At 55.1% G+C, this 15,336-nt stretch overlaps 2 protein-coding genes across 3 annotated transcripts; both read right to left on the bottom strand.

Moving 5' to 3' along the window:
- Positions 1 to 182: 182 nt before the first annotated feature.
- On the bottom strand, positions 183 to 4,497 carry TRAPPC14 (trafficking protein particle complex subunit 14). 2 transcript variants are annotated; one of them, XM_031012936.3, is made up of 11 exons: positions 3,858 to 4,496; positions 3,612 to 3,707; positions 3,402 to 3,531; positions 3,142 to 3,228; positions 2,863 to 2,983; positions 2,614 to 2,761; positions 2,403 to 2,485; positions 2,155 to 2,318; positions 1,440 to 1,594; positions 1,031 to 1,224; positions 183 to 933 (listed from the first exon to the last, which is right to left on the bottom strand). In XM_031012936.3, the coding sequence occupies exons 1-11, from the start codon at positions 4,266 to 4,268 to the stop codon at positions 780 to 782; spliced, it is 1,743 nt and encodes a 580-aa protein (XP_030868796.1). In that variant the 5' UTR covers positions 4,269 to 4,496; the 3' UTR covers positions 183 to 779. The 2 variants fall into 2 exon arrangements, with proteins under 2 accessions (XP_030868796.1, XP_055249063.1); XM_055393088.2 differs by having other exon boundaries at positions 778 to 950; positions 3,858 to 4,497.
- A 511-nt stretch (positions 4,498 to 5,008) lies between these two features.
- On the bottom strand, positions 5,009 to 15,283 carry GAL3ST4 (galactose-3-O-sulfotransferase 4). Its single transcript, XM_031012935.3, is given in 5 exon segments — positions 5,009 to 5,747; positions 5,749 to 6,729; positions 12,258 to 12,561; positions 12,727 to 13,039; positions 14,302 to 15,283. Coding segments are annotated over 4 exon segments (1,461 nt in total). The 5' UTR covers positions 12,852 to 13,039; positions 14,302 to 15,283; the 3' UTR covers positions 5,009 to 5,696.
- Positions 15,284 to 15,336: the final 53 nt, after the last annotated feature.

Raw genomic sequence — 15,336 nt, 5'->3', positions numbered from 1 at the left:
AATGGTTACACCCCATGTCTGTCTTCCACCTTCTGGGGAGAAAGTCATGCACCTTAGCCCAAGTTGGGTGCGGCAGGGCCACCTCTGTGTGCTATAAAACTGGGAAGCAGAAAAAGCTGGAGGGGAAGGGAGTCACCCTGAGCCCTGGCGACCTCTGCTCTTCCCATCAGAACACAAACTAGTCATCCTTCTCCCTCCTGAACAGGCATTTAATAGTCTTATTTCAGTTGGAAGCAATAGTTGGAAAATAAGTTACAGGAACAGACCAAAAAAAAAAAAATTAAAGTGCTTCAGGCTGCAAACGTAAACATAAGGGGCAGGAGGCTACCTGGCCCTGTCCCCAACCCCTGAGACAGGAAGGTCACTGTCAGGGGCCCTTAGCCATCACCACCCTCTAATCTCAGCCCTGCGGGAGGGAGGGAGGGAATGTCAGAGGTGGGAAAGAACTCAACAGGAATGAGGAAGAGACTTTGTAAACTCAGAACCAGGGTAAAGGGCCGGGGGCAAGGGAGCTCTGGGAACCCTTGCCCTGGCCTAGGGGTGGGGCCAGCCCCCCCACACAGGAACTCGGGGAATACTGGTGGCTTAGTCCCAGCCATGCCCGCCCACTTCACAGCTTCTTTCCCCATCCTTCATCAGCAGACACAGACAGGCAGCTCTGCCAGGCCTCTTCACCCCCGTCTGGGAGGCATCCCAGGGGAGGCACAGCCCGGGAGCAGGGATCCCCTCTGGGGGCGTTGGGTCTCTGGAGTGTAAGAGGGAACAGAGCTGGCACGGTGCTACTTGACGGGTTCCACCACCAGGACCTTGCACTCGCGCTTGGCAATCTTGTCCAGAGACAACACAGCCTTGTCCGGGGGCAGGTAGAGGGGGCGGCCAACAGGAGAGGCCACAGGGGGCGTGATGGCTCTGCGCTCCATCACACTGCCCGACCTGGGGGAAGGCAGAGGCTGTGGGCGCTGGTTAGACCGGGCACCCTCCCTGCTCCCATCCTCTACCCGGTCCCATGCCACGCCCCCTGGTTCTGTACCTCATGAGGTGGCTTCGGGAAGGCTGCTGGTGGGAGAAGGACTGGGAGCGGCCCAGGCTAGCCTGATGCCTCTCCACCAAGTCCCGGACAGCAGGGCTGCTGGGGCTGCTCTTGCGGGAGAGGGGTCGGGCCTCGGGTGGAGGGTGGGACACGCTGGCGGTGAACTGCAGCTTCAGTTTCATGTGCTGGCTTAGCTGGGGGGAGACGCAGGTCAGCATGCCAGCTCGGCTTCCAGGGCCCAGGCCTCCTTCCAAATGGTCTTCCCCACGTGACAGACTGATGTCAAATCTAAATCCCACCTTCCCTCTGCCCAGCTTTTTATTTCATCCCCAAAATCTAAGGGTCCTGCCTCCGTCCACCCCAGCATTCTGCATCACTCAGCACTCAGCCCAGACCCTCCCCAGCCCACCTCGAAGAGCCCCGTCCTCAGAGCCTGGAAGGCCACACTGAAGGTGAGCGCGCTGCCCTTCCGGGAAAAGCCAAGGTTGTTGAGGGGTGTGTGGCAGACGACGGAGTCCAGGGCAGCCTGCATGGCCCGGCGCTCCTCCTCACACAGCTGCTTTCCTGGGGGCAGAAACAGGGACCAGCAAACACTACAGCGTTCCTCATTCCCACAGGGCCTTCGCCAGCACAGTCTCATCTGATTCTCAAAGCCACTCTGTGGAGTAAACTGAGCAAACGTTATCTTTTGTGCATGTTGTAGATAACAACGGCTAATACGTACTGTGTGCAAGGCACGTCACGTATATTAACTCAGTATCTGCATGACAGCCCCATCAGATATGAGTTGCTCTATTTTAAAGGTGAGGACTCTGAGGCCCAGAGAGGTTAAGTAACTTATTCAAGGTCACACAGCTAGTAAAGGAGAGAAGTAGAGTTCACACCAGCGAGTGCAGCTTCAGTGTCTATGCCCTGGAAGTCACTCTGCCCCACTGCCTCTCTAAACTCTCCATCTAGGACACTGGGGAGACCACCCAGGTACAGGGCGGAAGCCACCTGCCACAAGTCGCCTCCTGTGATGGGGCTGGCACCAAATTTGGCTGTTTTCACTGTCCTGCCTCCCTGACTTTTTCCTTTCTCTTCCTCTCCCTGGGGACCAGATTCCTACCTGGCAGCTGACCTACCAGCCTGTGCATGCTCCGGGGTCCACACGAGCCTCACAGCAAGGAAGTCTTGGAGATTGTTAAGCAGCGTGTAGGTGACAGTGAAACGCTCGTAGGTCCGAACAGGAGACTTACAAGAAGCGGTCATCACAAAACACGGGCGGTCCAGGCGGACACTGGGCAGGCTAGGAGTGGTGAGAGAGGGATGCTGGCTGTGTGTGTCAGGCCACAAAGGCGAACGCCACGATTCCTCCAGGATCCACACTCACCGGTAGTGGGTGTAGATGCTCTGAGTGAAGGGCAGCTTTGGGGTGGACCACTGAACCACAGCAATCAGGGGAACTTCCAGGCCCTGCAGGAGGAACAAAGGGGGTTGGCACAGGTATTAAGAGTGCCCCTCCCATCTTGAGTCAGCTGCCTGGTCTTTCCCTCCCACTGCCTTATCACTTTTCTTTTAACACACCAGCCCCTTATGCTCACCTCCTTGGCCCCTGGAGGGGGCTGCTCACCCCCTCTCAGCTGAAACAGGAAGTTGTGTTCCTCCAGGGCATTCAGCAGGCAGGGGAAGCAGCCAGAGGTCCCGGGTAGGCGGCAGAAGGAGCCCATGGAGACTTCCCCAGACTGGTGACTAGCTCAGAAAAGAGGACAAGGCATGGTCTCCCCATGCCAGAGCTCAGCCCCTGAAGCCATCCCCACCACTTCACAGCCTCGCCCCTCCCAGGACCTCACCAGACATTGTCCACCAGCAGCACAGAGCCATCGGGCATGACAGGTAGATAACTGGCGTTGAAGTTGGGGAGGATTCTGATATCCCAGATGGAGATTTCCTCCTGAGAGGAGCTGTTCAGCACTGTGGGAGAGGACCAGCTTGGCTCAGAATAGCTGGACCCCTCAGGCCCCACCTTTACCCAGAAAAAACCGGACCTACCCCACCAGCCTGCCCAGAGGAACTGCATCCAATCAGTTCCCTTGTTGCTCCCGGAGGCTGGAGCCGGCAGCCCTGCTTACCCTTGAGCACGGTCAAGTGTTTTCCAGCCACAGTGAACTGCCGGCATCTCAGAACCGGAGGGGGCAGCAGAGTCAGCAGCGTGCTCACTGCGGGAGGGGGTGGGGGCAAGAAGTGATGGTCTGGAGGCTGACCTCACCTCCAACCCAGAATTCTCACCTTCCTCTTCTCAGAGCCCATTAGCCACTTTCCAGTGTGACCCCTCCCCTCTGTCCCCCAATTCCCAGACTCTAGCCCTTTGCTTCTGCGCTGCCCTGCCCACCTTGGGCCTTGAAAGCGCTCTGCTCGCCCCGGAATGTCTCCCCAGGAGATCGGGTCTGCAGCAATCGCAGGTAGCCTTGATCTCTGACCTCTGGTGCCTCAACCTCCCGCTTCCACACAGTCACTACAATCTGTCAAGAGGAAAGACAGACGGCTGAGCCCGGAAAAGGTGTCTGAATTAGGACAATAGGTCCACTCTTGCTCATCTTACCTTGGCCTTAGGTGTCCCTGGGGGCAGTCTATCCAGTGAAACGGTGAGTGGGAAGATGACCTCATCTGTGGACACAATCGGTTCCTCCACAGGCAGCTGGGGTTGGGAAAGGGGTGAAGAGGTCAGGAGCAAGTCAGAGGCAGCCTGCAGCCTTTCCCTTTAAGACCGGCAGGTCATCTGCCTCCTGCCTCAGGCCCCCAGCAAACCGCCCCTCCGTCCTGTGCCGGGTCCCCCAAAGCTCCTCACCGTGGTCGCTCCCCCTGAGGTAGCAGGGCCCGGGCCGTGGGTGAGAAGGGGGCTGCAGCCTCGGAACAAACCCCCACCCCCAGGATCCCCTCCCCCTGGGGGCTCCGAATCCTGGTCGCCGGCGCCGCCGCCCCCCGGCATCCCGCCTCCGGCGCTGACCGAGGCCAGGGCGGCCAGGGCAGTTGCCAGTTCTGCCCAGGCTCCTCTGGAGCCCAAGCCCGGGCCGCCCCCGGTGCCGGACCCCGCACCGCCCCGGCAGCGCAACACCAGCAGAAAGCGGACAGTCTCCCCCAAGTACAGATGGTTGCGCCGGGGCAGCGCCCGGTACCGGCCCGGATCCCCTGCCAGCTCCGCGCGCGGCGGCAGCGGCACGGCCGGGAAGTACATCGAGTAGTCGCACTGGGACTCCATGGGGCGGCGAGGACGGCGCGACTGGGAGCCCGGACCGGAGGCCGACCGCCGGCGGGGCCCGCTAGGGTGCGGCCAGAGGGTCCCGACACCTCCGGCTGCTGCGCCCGGCTGGGGCGGCCGGAGAGACCGGCCCGGTCCCGGCACCGGGGCAACGAACCCGAACCGAGACCCGGCAGCGCCGGAACCGGGGTACTGAGCCGAATGACTGGAGAGAAACAGGAAGCGGAAGGGAGGGGGCGTGGCCGCCGAGGCCCCGGAATCTGCGGGTGCCCGGACCGTGGAGGAGGGGGCGGGGTCCCGCTGCTCTGAGGCTGCGAGAATGCAGGCGGGGGCTGCGGCCAGGCTTCTTGGAAAAGAAATGGAAGACCTCGTCGGCCAGGCGGGTTGGCTCACGCCAGTAATCCCAGCACTGTGGGAGGCCGAGGCGGCAGGATCGCTTGAGGCCAGGAGTTCAAGACCACCCTGGCCAACATAGCAAGACCTCCTCTCTGCAAAAAATTTAAAAATTATCCGGGCTCGGTGGCGCGCGCCTGTATTCCCAGCTACTTAGAAGGCCTAGGCAGGAGGATCCTTTGAGCCCAGGAGTTTGAGGCTGAAGTGAGCTATGATTGGGACACTGGACTGCAGCCTAGGTGACAGAGTGAGATCTTGTCTCGAAAAAAAAAAAAAAACCCTTCCAACCCCACTTCTCCCAGGAAGATTCTCCATCCCTCCCCTTTCCACCCTCCATAAATCAAGTAGAAGTTTCAAATTATTTATTCATTCAACAAACATTTCAGAGAGAAATGAACAGTCTAGTAGCAAATATTTCATAGAGAAATGGACGTATCATTCCAACTCACCCCGCCCCAAACTTTCTGTGGCTCACTCCATCTTTTGCCCCTCTAGGGAGCTTTGGTGATGTGGATCTGCCTTGGGGCAGGAAAGGGGAAGGGGAGGTCAGGCCTAGTGGCTCACGCCTGTAATGGCAGCACTTTGGGAGGCAGAGTCATGTGGATCACCTGAGGTGAGGAGTTCAAGACCAGCCTAACCAACATGTTGAATCCCTGTCTCTAAAAATATAAAAATTAGCTGGGTATGGTGGCACGCATCTGTAATCCTAGCTACTCTGGAGGCTGAGGCAGGAGAATCGCTTGAACCTGGGAGGCAGAGGTTGCAGTGAGCCGAGATCATGCCACTGCACTCCAGCCTGGGGGACAGAGCAAGACTCCGTTTAAAAAAAAAAAAAAAAAGTTGGGGGGAAAGAACAAAAATGAGTGGAGGGTGGAGGAGGGAAGCACTGCTGGGAGCCCAGCAAAGAGGGGGCTTGCATCGGGACAAAAATTTATCCCTTCTGGGAGATGCAGAAATGGCATCTTGCTGCCCCCCACTCATCACATGTGCCCTTCAAACATGGCTGCTCTTCCACCTAAATCTGTAGTCTGATGTTTATGGGGAGAGTGGACTTGAAGTCTTGAGGGGCAGTGAGACGGTAGGGGGGGAACTGCTTGGCATCCAGCTTGTCCTTGTACTGGAGCTCAGGGGTAGCTAGGCGCTCACATTCCTCTTGGTCTTGGGGGCTCAATCCACTCCGAAGTATATAGCCCAAAACCTTAGCTGACCCAAACTGGAAGGGGCGGAACCGGCGATCAGTGATGTATTTGGGGTCAGAAGCCTCACCCCCTACCAGACAACGTTTCGCTAGGGCCTCTCGGCGAGCCCGGAGCTCGGCCACAGCTGTCTGCAGCCGGCCCTGGCCGTATTTCTCTATCCGTGCCCAGAGACTGCGGTTGAAGTGGACATAGAGAGCCCAGTCCAGGTTGTTCCAGGCTCGGGCCCGTGCAGTCAGCTGCCGGTCCTCCACAGTCAGTCCACTGTTGCTGACAGTGCTGAGGCCCTGCTTACGTCCAGCCTGGGCATTGTGCATGAAGCCCACCACGTCATCTAGACCCCAGCACAGGGCATCTGCCAGCAGAACCAATGACTCATCGAAGTACTCAGCCACCATGACCAGGTCAAAGACAGAGTCCAGCCAGGCCAGACCCCACTGGATGAAGGATGAAGACCCCAAATCGAAAGAGGCAGGGCTTGATATCTGGCTGCGATGATCAGTAACAGTGGAAACAGGATGGATGAGGGCATTGGGATTGAGGGTTTGGGCTCGAGGGCCAGCACCAGAAGGCAAGACCTGCAGCTGTGGGGGGTTGGGGTCTCTGGGGGGATGAATATTCCCTCTCTTGGCCCTCTTCTCTGGCGGAAAGGGCAGGCCAAAGTCAAACCATAGTAAGTTGCGAGCGTAGTGGTCCCCATGAGCCCCAGGCCTGTAGAAGCCTCGAGGATTGGCCAGGAAGGCAGCCAAAGATGGTGACTTGCGGAAGGCTGATGAGGTGGATTTATAGTAGGAGAAGGCAGAGCGAGCCAGAGCCGCTGGGTCTCGGACAATGGAAAAAAAGAAGCTGTCAGAAGGCATGACCTGAAGTACCTGCAGAGGAGGGAAGACAGAAGAGAGAGAACTGGGCTGGGGAGAAGGTATGCATAAGTATGCACAAGCCATGTGTCCGCTGACTAGCCTCCTGAAACCACCTCCTCCCAGCTCTGCTAGGAATCCCCAGCTTCCATCACTTGCTGCTTGGCAAGTTACTTAACATCTCTGAGACTCAATTTGCTTATCTGCAAATGGGGATAATCATACTTTCTCAAGTGATTATGAAAGATACATGAGATAAAACATACAAGAAACCTGGAGCATGGAGCCAGGCATGTTTTGTGTGCCTGTAGTCCCAGCTACTCGGGAGGCTGAGGCAGTAGGATGGCTTGAGCATTGCTATGTTGCAGAGGCCAGCCTGGGCAACATAGCGAGACCCTGTCTCTACAAAAATAAAACTAAAAAGCCGGGCATAGTGGCTCAAGCCTGTAATCCCAGCACTTTGGGAGGCCGAGGCGGGCAGATTACCTGAGGTCAGGAGTTCGAGACCAGCCTGGCCAACATGGTGAAACCCCGTCTCTACTAAAAATACAAAAAAATTAGCCAGGTGTGATGGCACACGCCTGTAATCCCAGCTACTCGGGAGGCTGAGGCAGGAGAATTGCTTGAGCCCAGGAGGCGGAGGTTGCAGTGAGCTGAGATCGTGCCACTGCACTTCAGCCTGGCCAACAGAGCAAGATTCTGTCTCAAAAAAAAAAAAAAAAACTAAAAAAATTAGCAGGTCAATCAATGATAGACTGGATAAATAAAATGTGGCACATATACACCATGGAATACTATGCAGCCATAGAAAAGAATGAGATAATGTCCTTTGCAGGTGCATGGATGAAGCTGGAAGCCATCATCATGCTCAGCAAACTAACCTACTCCAGTAAACTAACAAAACTAACACAGGAACAGAAAACCAAACACCGTGTGTTCTCACTCATAAGTAAGTGGGAGTTGAACAGTGAGAACACATGGACACGGAGGGGAGCATCACACACTGGGGCCTGTCGGGGTGGGGAGCAAGGGGAGGGAGAGCATTAGGACGAATACCTAATGCATGCAGGGCTTAAAACCTAGATGATGTGTTGATCAGTGCATCAAACCACCAGGACACATGTGTACCTATGTAACAAACCTGCATGTTCTGCACATGTATCCCAGAACTTAAAATAAAAATAAATTAGCGGGGTATCCTGGTACACACCTGTAGTCCCAGCTACTCAAGAGGCTGAGGTGGTAGGACTGCTTGAGCCCAGGAGTTCAAGACAAGCCTGAGCAACACAGCAAGACCCTGCCTTGAAAGAAAGGGGCCGGGTGCAGTGACTCACACCTGTAATCCCAGCACTTTGGGAGGCTGAGGCGGGTGGATCACAAGGTCAGGAGTTCAAGACCAGCCTGGCCAAGATGGTGAAACCCCATCTCTACTAAAACTATAAAAATTAGCCAGGCGCGGTGGCAGGCGCCTGTAATCCCAGCTACTCAGGAGGCTGAGGCAGGAGAATCGCTTGAAGCTGGGTGGCAGAGGTTGCAGTGAGCCGAGATCGCGCCACTGCACTCCAGCCTGGGCAACAAAGTGAGACTCTGTCTCAAAAAAAAAAAAAAAAAAAAGAAGCAGCCAGAGCGAGAGAGGGAAGGAGGGAAGGGAAGAGGAGGGGAGGGGAGGGGAGGGGATGGGGGGAGGGGAGGGAGGGGGGAAGAGGAGAGGCTTGTCGGGGTCAGGGGCAAAGGAAGAGAAAGAGAGCATGAGGATGAATGCCTAATGCATGCAAGGCTTAAAACCTAGATGACAGGTTGACAGGTGCAGCAAACCACTGTGGCACATGTATACCTGTGTAATAAACCTGCATATTCTGCACATGTATCCCAGAACTTAAAAATTAGCCGGGCACTAATTTTAAAGGGGAGGGGAGGGGAGGAAAAGGAAGGGAAAAAAAAGAAAAAGAAAAAAAAAGAAAGAAGGGAGGGACGGAAACCTGGAGGATAGGAAACTCCTGGAGAACATTAATTTCCTTGGGCATTTCTGTCTGCCTTGGTCAGTAAAACCTCTAGGAACCAACCTTTGTACTCATTTCTCCAGCAAAAACCTGTTGAGTGCCTGGGAGGGGGCATCACTGGCAACAAAGGAGCAACTATAATGCCATCTCGGGCATAGGCAGCAGGTGGGCAGGCCAGGCCCAGAATGGCTGAGGGGTAAAGCACTTCAGGGTCTCCTGGGCATCCCAGAGGGCAAAAAACACCCTGGGCTGGGGCACTGGGAAGCCACGGCTGCCTGGTAGGATGCTGCCCTGAGGGCTGGGACACGTGATTACACCGCTCTGCAAGAATGAAGGTGGAGATCAGGCTGCACCACACCCTAACGTGGCCCTGCAGGCTGATGCAGGTCAGAACCTAGCTCCTGGTCTCCTTGAAGGGTTTCTGCCTCCAAAAATGACTTCCATCATTGAATCTGACTTCTGTCTGTCATGGTGTTCCTCAATCGGCTCTGCAAATATGGCACACCTGAATAGCAGCCTGTGAACTCTCTTTTTTTTTTTTTTGAGGGGGAGGGCAGGAAATGAGTATTTTAGCTTTTCAGTGTTTATTTTCTTCTTACTATTTTTTAAGAGACAGTGTCTCCTTGCTCTGTCACTTAGGCAGCATATCATAGCTCACTGCAGCCTTGAAAACTCCTGGGCTCAAGGGATTCCCCAATCTCAGCCTCCTGAGTAGCTGGGACTACAGGCACACACCAACATTCCATGTTAATTTTTAATTTTTTTGTAGGGATAGGGTCTTGCTATGTTGCCCAGATTGGCGTTGAACTCCTGGGCTCAAGTAATCCTCTCACCTCAGCATCCAAAACACTCGGATCACAGGCATGAGCCACCATGCCTGGCCCTGCAGATCTCTTTGAAGGCAGAGGGGAAAGCGAAGAAAACAGTCTTTGGCATCTGGACCTGGAATAAAATCCCACTCTGCCATTTACTAATTCTGTGACTTTGGGCGGGTTATTGAAGGTCTCAGAGCCATCATTCCTCCATCTAGAAATCTGAGTAACTGGGTAACACTTACCTGGAAGAATGTGCAAGTGTCTGGAACATGGTAGGTATTCAGTGAATGGTGGCGTCAGTGAAGGCCATCATCCTAGCCTCTGGAGAAACCTACCTCAAAGGTCACTGTCATTGCCTCACTCCTGGCAGTGGCCTTTCGCTGCCCATCAGAGCACGCCCATGTCCTCAGCTGGTGTCTCCAGCTCCAGCTTTGACAAGGGTGACTTTGCAGCCCCTGTGGAACTTCCACCCCCAGTACCGACGTTCTCCCTCTTACATGCACACACACACGTGCACCCCACCATGTCCTTGCTGGTGTTTTGCTCCCTCTAAGAATGCCTCATGCTGTCCTTACCACAAGCCACATCCACCTTTTCCTTTAAAACCCCCCGCTCTCGGCTGGGCACGGTGGCTGACACCTGGAATCCCAGCATTTTGGGAGGCTGAGGTGGGCGGATCACTTGAGGTCAGGAGTTTGAGACCAGCCTGGTCAACATGGCGAAACCCTGTCTCTACTAAAAGTACAAAAATTAGCTAGGTGTGGCGGCGGGTGCCTGTAGTCCCAGCTACTTGGGAGGCATGAGAATTGCTTGAACCCGGGAGGCAGAGGTTGCAGTGAGCTGAGATCGTGCCACTGCACTCCAGCCCAGGGGAAAGAGCAAGACTCTGTCTCAAAATAAATAAAATAAAAATAAAAATTAAATAATAAAGTAAAATAAACCCCCCTCTCCAGAAAGCATCACCTCTTTGGTGAATACTCTTCTCACCATTCCAGATACAAACACATGCACAAGCCATGGAAGAAGCCTCGACTTTGGAGTGCATGGACCTGGGCTCAACTTCCAGCTCTGCCACTTTAATTTTCAATTTTATTTATTTATCTTTCTTTCCTTTTTTTTTTTTTTTTTTGAGACAGAGTCTCACTGTGTCACCCAGGCTGGAGTGCAGTGGCATGATCTCAGCTCACTGCAAGCTCCGCCTCCCAGGTTCATGCCGTTTTCCTGCCTCAGCCTCCTGAGTAGCTGGGACTACAGGCACCCACCACCATGCCTGACTAATTTTTTGTATTTTTAGTAGAAACGGGGTTTCACTGTGTTAGCCAGGATGGTCTCGATCTCCTGACCTTGTGATCCACCCGCCTTGGCCTCCCAAAGTGCTGGGATTACAGGTGTGAGCTACTGCGCCTGGCCTTTTTTTTCTTTTGTGAAATGGAGTCTCGCTCTGTTGCCCAGGCTGGAGTGCAGTGGCACGATCTCGGCTCACTGCAACCTCTGCCTCCTGGGTTCAAGCAATTCTCCTGCTTCAGCCTCCCGAGTAGCTGGGATTAGAGGCTTGTGCCACCACGCCTGGCTAATTTTTGTATTTTTAGTAGAGACAGGGTTTCACCATGTTGGCCAGGCTGGTCTCGAACTTCTGACCTCAGGTGATCTGCCCACCTTGGTCTCCCAAAGTGCTGGGCTTAGCCCCGGGCTAAAAATACAGCTGATCCTCAAAATGTGAGGGGGTTGAAGAAGACAAGTCAGAAGGCAGTGGGGGAGGTGGGGCCCTGGTGTGACAGTGAAAGGGAGGCTAAGAAAGGGAAGGGGCGTGTTGTCCTAGGTACTTGCCAGGCTGAGGTGGGAGGATCATTTGAGGCCAGCCTGGGCAACATAGTGAGACTCCATCTCTACAAAAAATAAAATAAAAAAATAGCCAGGTGTGGTGGCATGCACCTGTAGTCCCAGCTAGTTGGGAGGCTGAGGTGAGAGGATCGCTTGAGCCCAGGAGTTTGAGGTTACAGTGAGCTATAATTGCACCACTGCATTCCAGCCTGGATGACAGAATGAGACCCTGTCTCACACACACACACACACACACACACACACACACAGGCTGGGCAAGCTCACTCCTGTAATCCCAACCCTTTGGGAGGTCAAGGTGAGCAGATCACTTGAGCCCAGGACTATTTATTTAAGCCCAGGGGTTTAAGATCAGCCTGGGCAACATAGCAAGACCCCATCTCTACAAAAAATTAAAAAGTAGCCACGTGTAGTGGCACATGCCTTAGCCATAGCTACTCAGGAGGCTGAGGTGGGAGGATCACTTGAGCCTGGGAAGTCAAGGCTGCAGTGAGCTATGATTGTGCCACTGCACTCCAGCCTGGGCGACAGAGTAAGACCCTGTCTTCCAAAAAATAATTTAAAAAAAGAAGGGTAAGGGGCACCTGGAGGGAGAGTTGGGGGCTCAGAGTTGGCAAGGCACTGATGCCAGGGAAATACATTGGTGAAAGAGAGAGACTGGAGTAAGCGCCAGAGAGAGAAGGGAGAGAGGAGGACTTGGGCTCCCAGAAACTACTGGGGAAGGGACACCTGTAGAGAGGATGGCAGGGAGCCCAACTTTGTGGCCCCTATGTCCAACTTTAGGGTGAGATGATGCCTGGGGAGCCCCCAGGTCTGGGCCCCCTCCCTTGGTGGTGTCAGCCTGAGCCCATCTGTTTCTGGTCCCTCCCACCACTGCGACACTCCTTACCTCTTTCAGGTTGAACCTCATGTGGTGACAGAGGATGTGGAAGGGGAGCTGGGTGCCTCCACCCTGTGGGCGGTAGCCTTTTACCCTAGAGGCCTGGAAGAGCTTTGGGTAGCCAAACTGGTAGCGGGCAGGGAGGGCGAAGCGCAGCCCGTGCTGGTCCCCATAGCGGTGAAGCAGGCTCAGCACAGAGCTGCTCCCGGATTTATGCGTCTTCAGGAACACCAGTCGCTGCCGGGGTGGGCAGGACGGAAGGGCTGGTCGTAGGGATGGGGCCGAGGGCTGTCGGAGCTGTAGCCCGGGTAGCCTGGGAAGAGATGGAGGGGGAGTGTCCCGTTCCTCAGCAGCAAATGGGTAGAAGGGACAGAGGGCATGGAGGCTTCTGAGTCCCCAGGAGTCACCAGCCCCAGGTGGGATGGGGAAGAGCAAGTACGGGGCATCTAGAAGGAGTTGGGGCAAAGTGGGAACTCACCTCCTCTGGAAGGGCCCTCCCAAGAGCTGGAGTGCAAAGCCAATGGTCATGAAGACTCCCAGAGCCACCCCCAGGCTCCGAGGTCCCCAGAGCCGCAGCGTCCTGGCAGGAGAGAGAGGGCCCATGTGGCACAGGGAAGGGTGAGGTGACAGAGGGATGGAGCCAGGGCCAGGAAGAGGGGCAGAGACAGCTGGAGACAGCCGTGCAGCTGCGGAAGGCGCTGGTTGGAGATCGGGGGGTCATTCCCCAGGCCTGCTCACAGTCTTGGTTGAGTCTGCCCCCTGAGTTAGCAGATTTTTGCCTCTGTCAGCGTCTAGAAGGGAAATGAGGGGGGAAGAAGGGAAGTCTAAGGAGAGAGGCAGAGGCAGCCTTCTCTCCTGCTGCAGCTGAGACCTCCTTCAGGGAAGGGGAGTGGCTGGGGATGCTGTCTATACCCAGACTCTCCTAGGTGGCCCCACAACTACTCTCTCTGCTCTATCACTTTCTTATCTCCAGTTCCTCCCGCTCCCCACCTACAGTTGTCCCTGAGCCTTGGGGATTTATAAGGGAAGGAGAGAAAAAGCCCCAGCTCGTGAATGAAACAGCCAGCAAGAGAGAGAGAGATCAGATCAATCAGCTCATTAACACAGTCAGGTCAGACCATGGTCGGGAAACTGGTTTCCTCCAGAGCCCCTCTGGCTGTCACAGATGGGGATAAAGAGCCCTATCCCAGGACCAGGAAGGGAAGCCATACAGTGGGAATGAGGATCAGACAGGACACAGGTGTATGAACCCAGGCAGGAGGAAGGGAGGTTGGACTTCCAGGAGTGGCATTGCAATGGGTAAGAGCCATTGGGTTATAAATTCCCGCGCCTCTTTTTTCTCTGTCTCAGCACGGGGCAGACCCCCATGTATGACAGGGGCTGGGGGAGATGTGTGGCTACTTATGAAGCCCAGATCCCTGGACTTACCCACCATTCCACTTTCCAACCTTATCAGTGCACCCGGAGGAGACTGAAAGGGTGGGGCTGGAGAGGGAGACAGAAAGAGAGAGAGAGACACACACACACACACACACACACAGAGAAACAGAGAGAGAGAGACAGAGGGACAGAGAGACTATGACACAAAGATAAGGAGAAAGGCGCAAACACTAACTGCAGAGTTCCTTCTGAAGCCCGAGCTTCCTAATCAACCGGGAGTCCAGCCCCGCCCCTTCAGATTACAACTCGCGATCAGGGACCACGGCCCCCCCAACAAGCCCCGACAGCTCCCTGCTCCGATGAGCCAGGGGTAACCCCAAGCAGAGAGAAGCCACACTTTTACTCCCGGAGACCTGCCCTCTCTGGCATCACTCCCCAATTCCCTCCCTGATCACAGCCCCTGGGGTCTAGCCGCGTCTCCCCTTTCCAGAGTTCTTCATTTCCTTCTATCCATCTCTCCCTTCCCATGATTGGAGATCCCAGCCCTCTGTCCCCTCCAGCTTTGGTGACTGCCCAGTTGCCCCCGCTGGGGTTCCATGAACCCCTCATGTCTCCTCCCATAAATTAGAGGGTCCCTCCACTGGTCCTATCCTTGGTTTCACTTCCCACTCACCAGGCCACAAGGGGAGCAGCAAGGGAAATCGGGCCGGGCCCTCCCGCCCATCCCAGCCACCGCCCGACTCTTGGCTCAGCTCAACTTTCCCCAAGAACTTTCTCAGCGCCCAGGCTCCTCCCTCCTCCCTTTGTCCCGCCAGCCCCAGCAGCTGCTGCAGCTTTGATCGCGGTTCTAGGTCTCTCCCTCGCTGCATCTTCCCCTCTTCGGCAGGGCACCCAGACTCCTCTTGGAAGACACCACTTCCGCCCCCCTTTTCACACTTGGGAATCAATCCTACCATTTTCTCTTGGCTTGCAGCAGAACAAAAGATTCATTCAGGCGGTGGAAAGAAAGAAGGAAGGAAGGAGAAAGTGATATTTGAAAGCAGACATTGTCAAGGACGTGGCAAGGTAGCCAGAGACTGACACTCAGAGAACAAGGCCTCCCATCCTGAAGGCAGGGGGCAGTGGTGTGGTCACCTTAATAATGCTTCGTGGCCGGGCGCGGTGGCTCACGCCTGTAATCCCAGCACTTTGGGAGGCTAAGGCTGGTGGATCGCTTGAGGTCAGGAGTTTGCGATCAGCCTGGCCAACATGGTGAAACCCCGTCTCTACTAAAAATACAAAAATTGGCTGACTGTGGTGGCAGGCGCCTGTAATCCCAGCTACTCAGGAGGCTGAGGCAGGAGAATCATTTGAACTGGGGAGGCGGAGTTTGCAGTGAACTGAGATCGCGCCATTGCACTCCAGCCTCGCGACAACAGCGAGACTCTATCTCAAAAAAAAAAAAAAAAAAAAAGCCTCATGTTCAAAGAGCATTTTGCAGGTGACAAGGTGCTTTTTCACACAGATTCTATTTGGTCCCCACAATTCTCCCTGTTGTACAAATGAAGATGCTCAGAGGCCCAGAGGGTGGGCAATTTGGAGATCAGAGGTTATTGTCTAGGCCCGCCTCCTGGGGGACAGGTGCCAAGGGAAGTGAAAAGCCGGCAGAAAATGAGCCAGTCACAGAGGCTCTGAGACCTCTGCTAGGAGCCAGGGCTCAGGCACTGAT

Source organism: Gorilla gorilla, chromosome 6 (assembly GCF_029281585.2).
Source record: "Gorilla gorilla gorilla isolate KB3781 chromosome 6, NHGRI_mGorGor1-v2.1_pri, whole genome shotgun sequence".
Taxonomy (NCBI): Eukaryota; Metazoa; Chordata; class Mammalia; order Primates; family Hominidae; genus Gorilla; species Gorilla gorilla.
The sequence above is the reverse complement of the archived record's forward strand: the minus strand, read 5'-3'. Positions and strand labels throughout refer to the sequence as shown.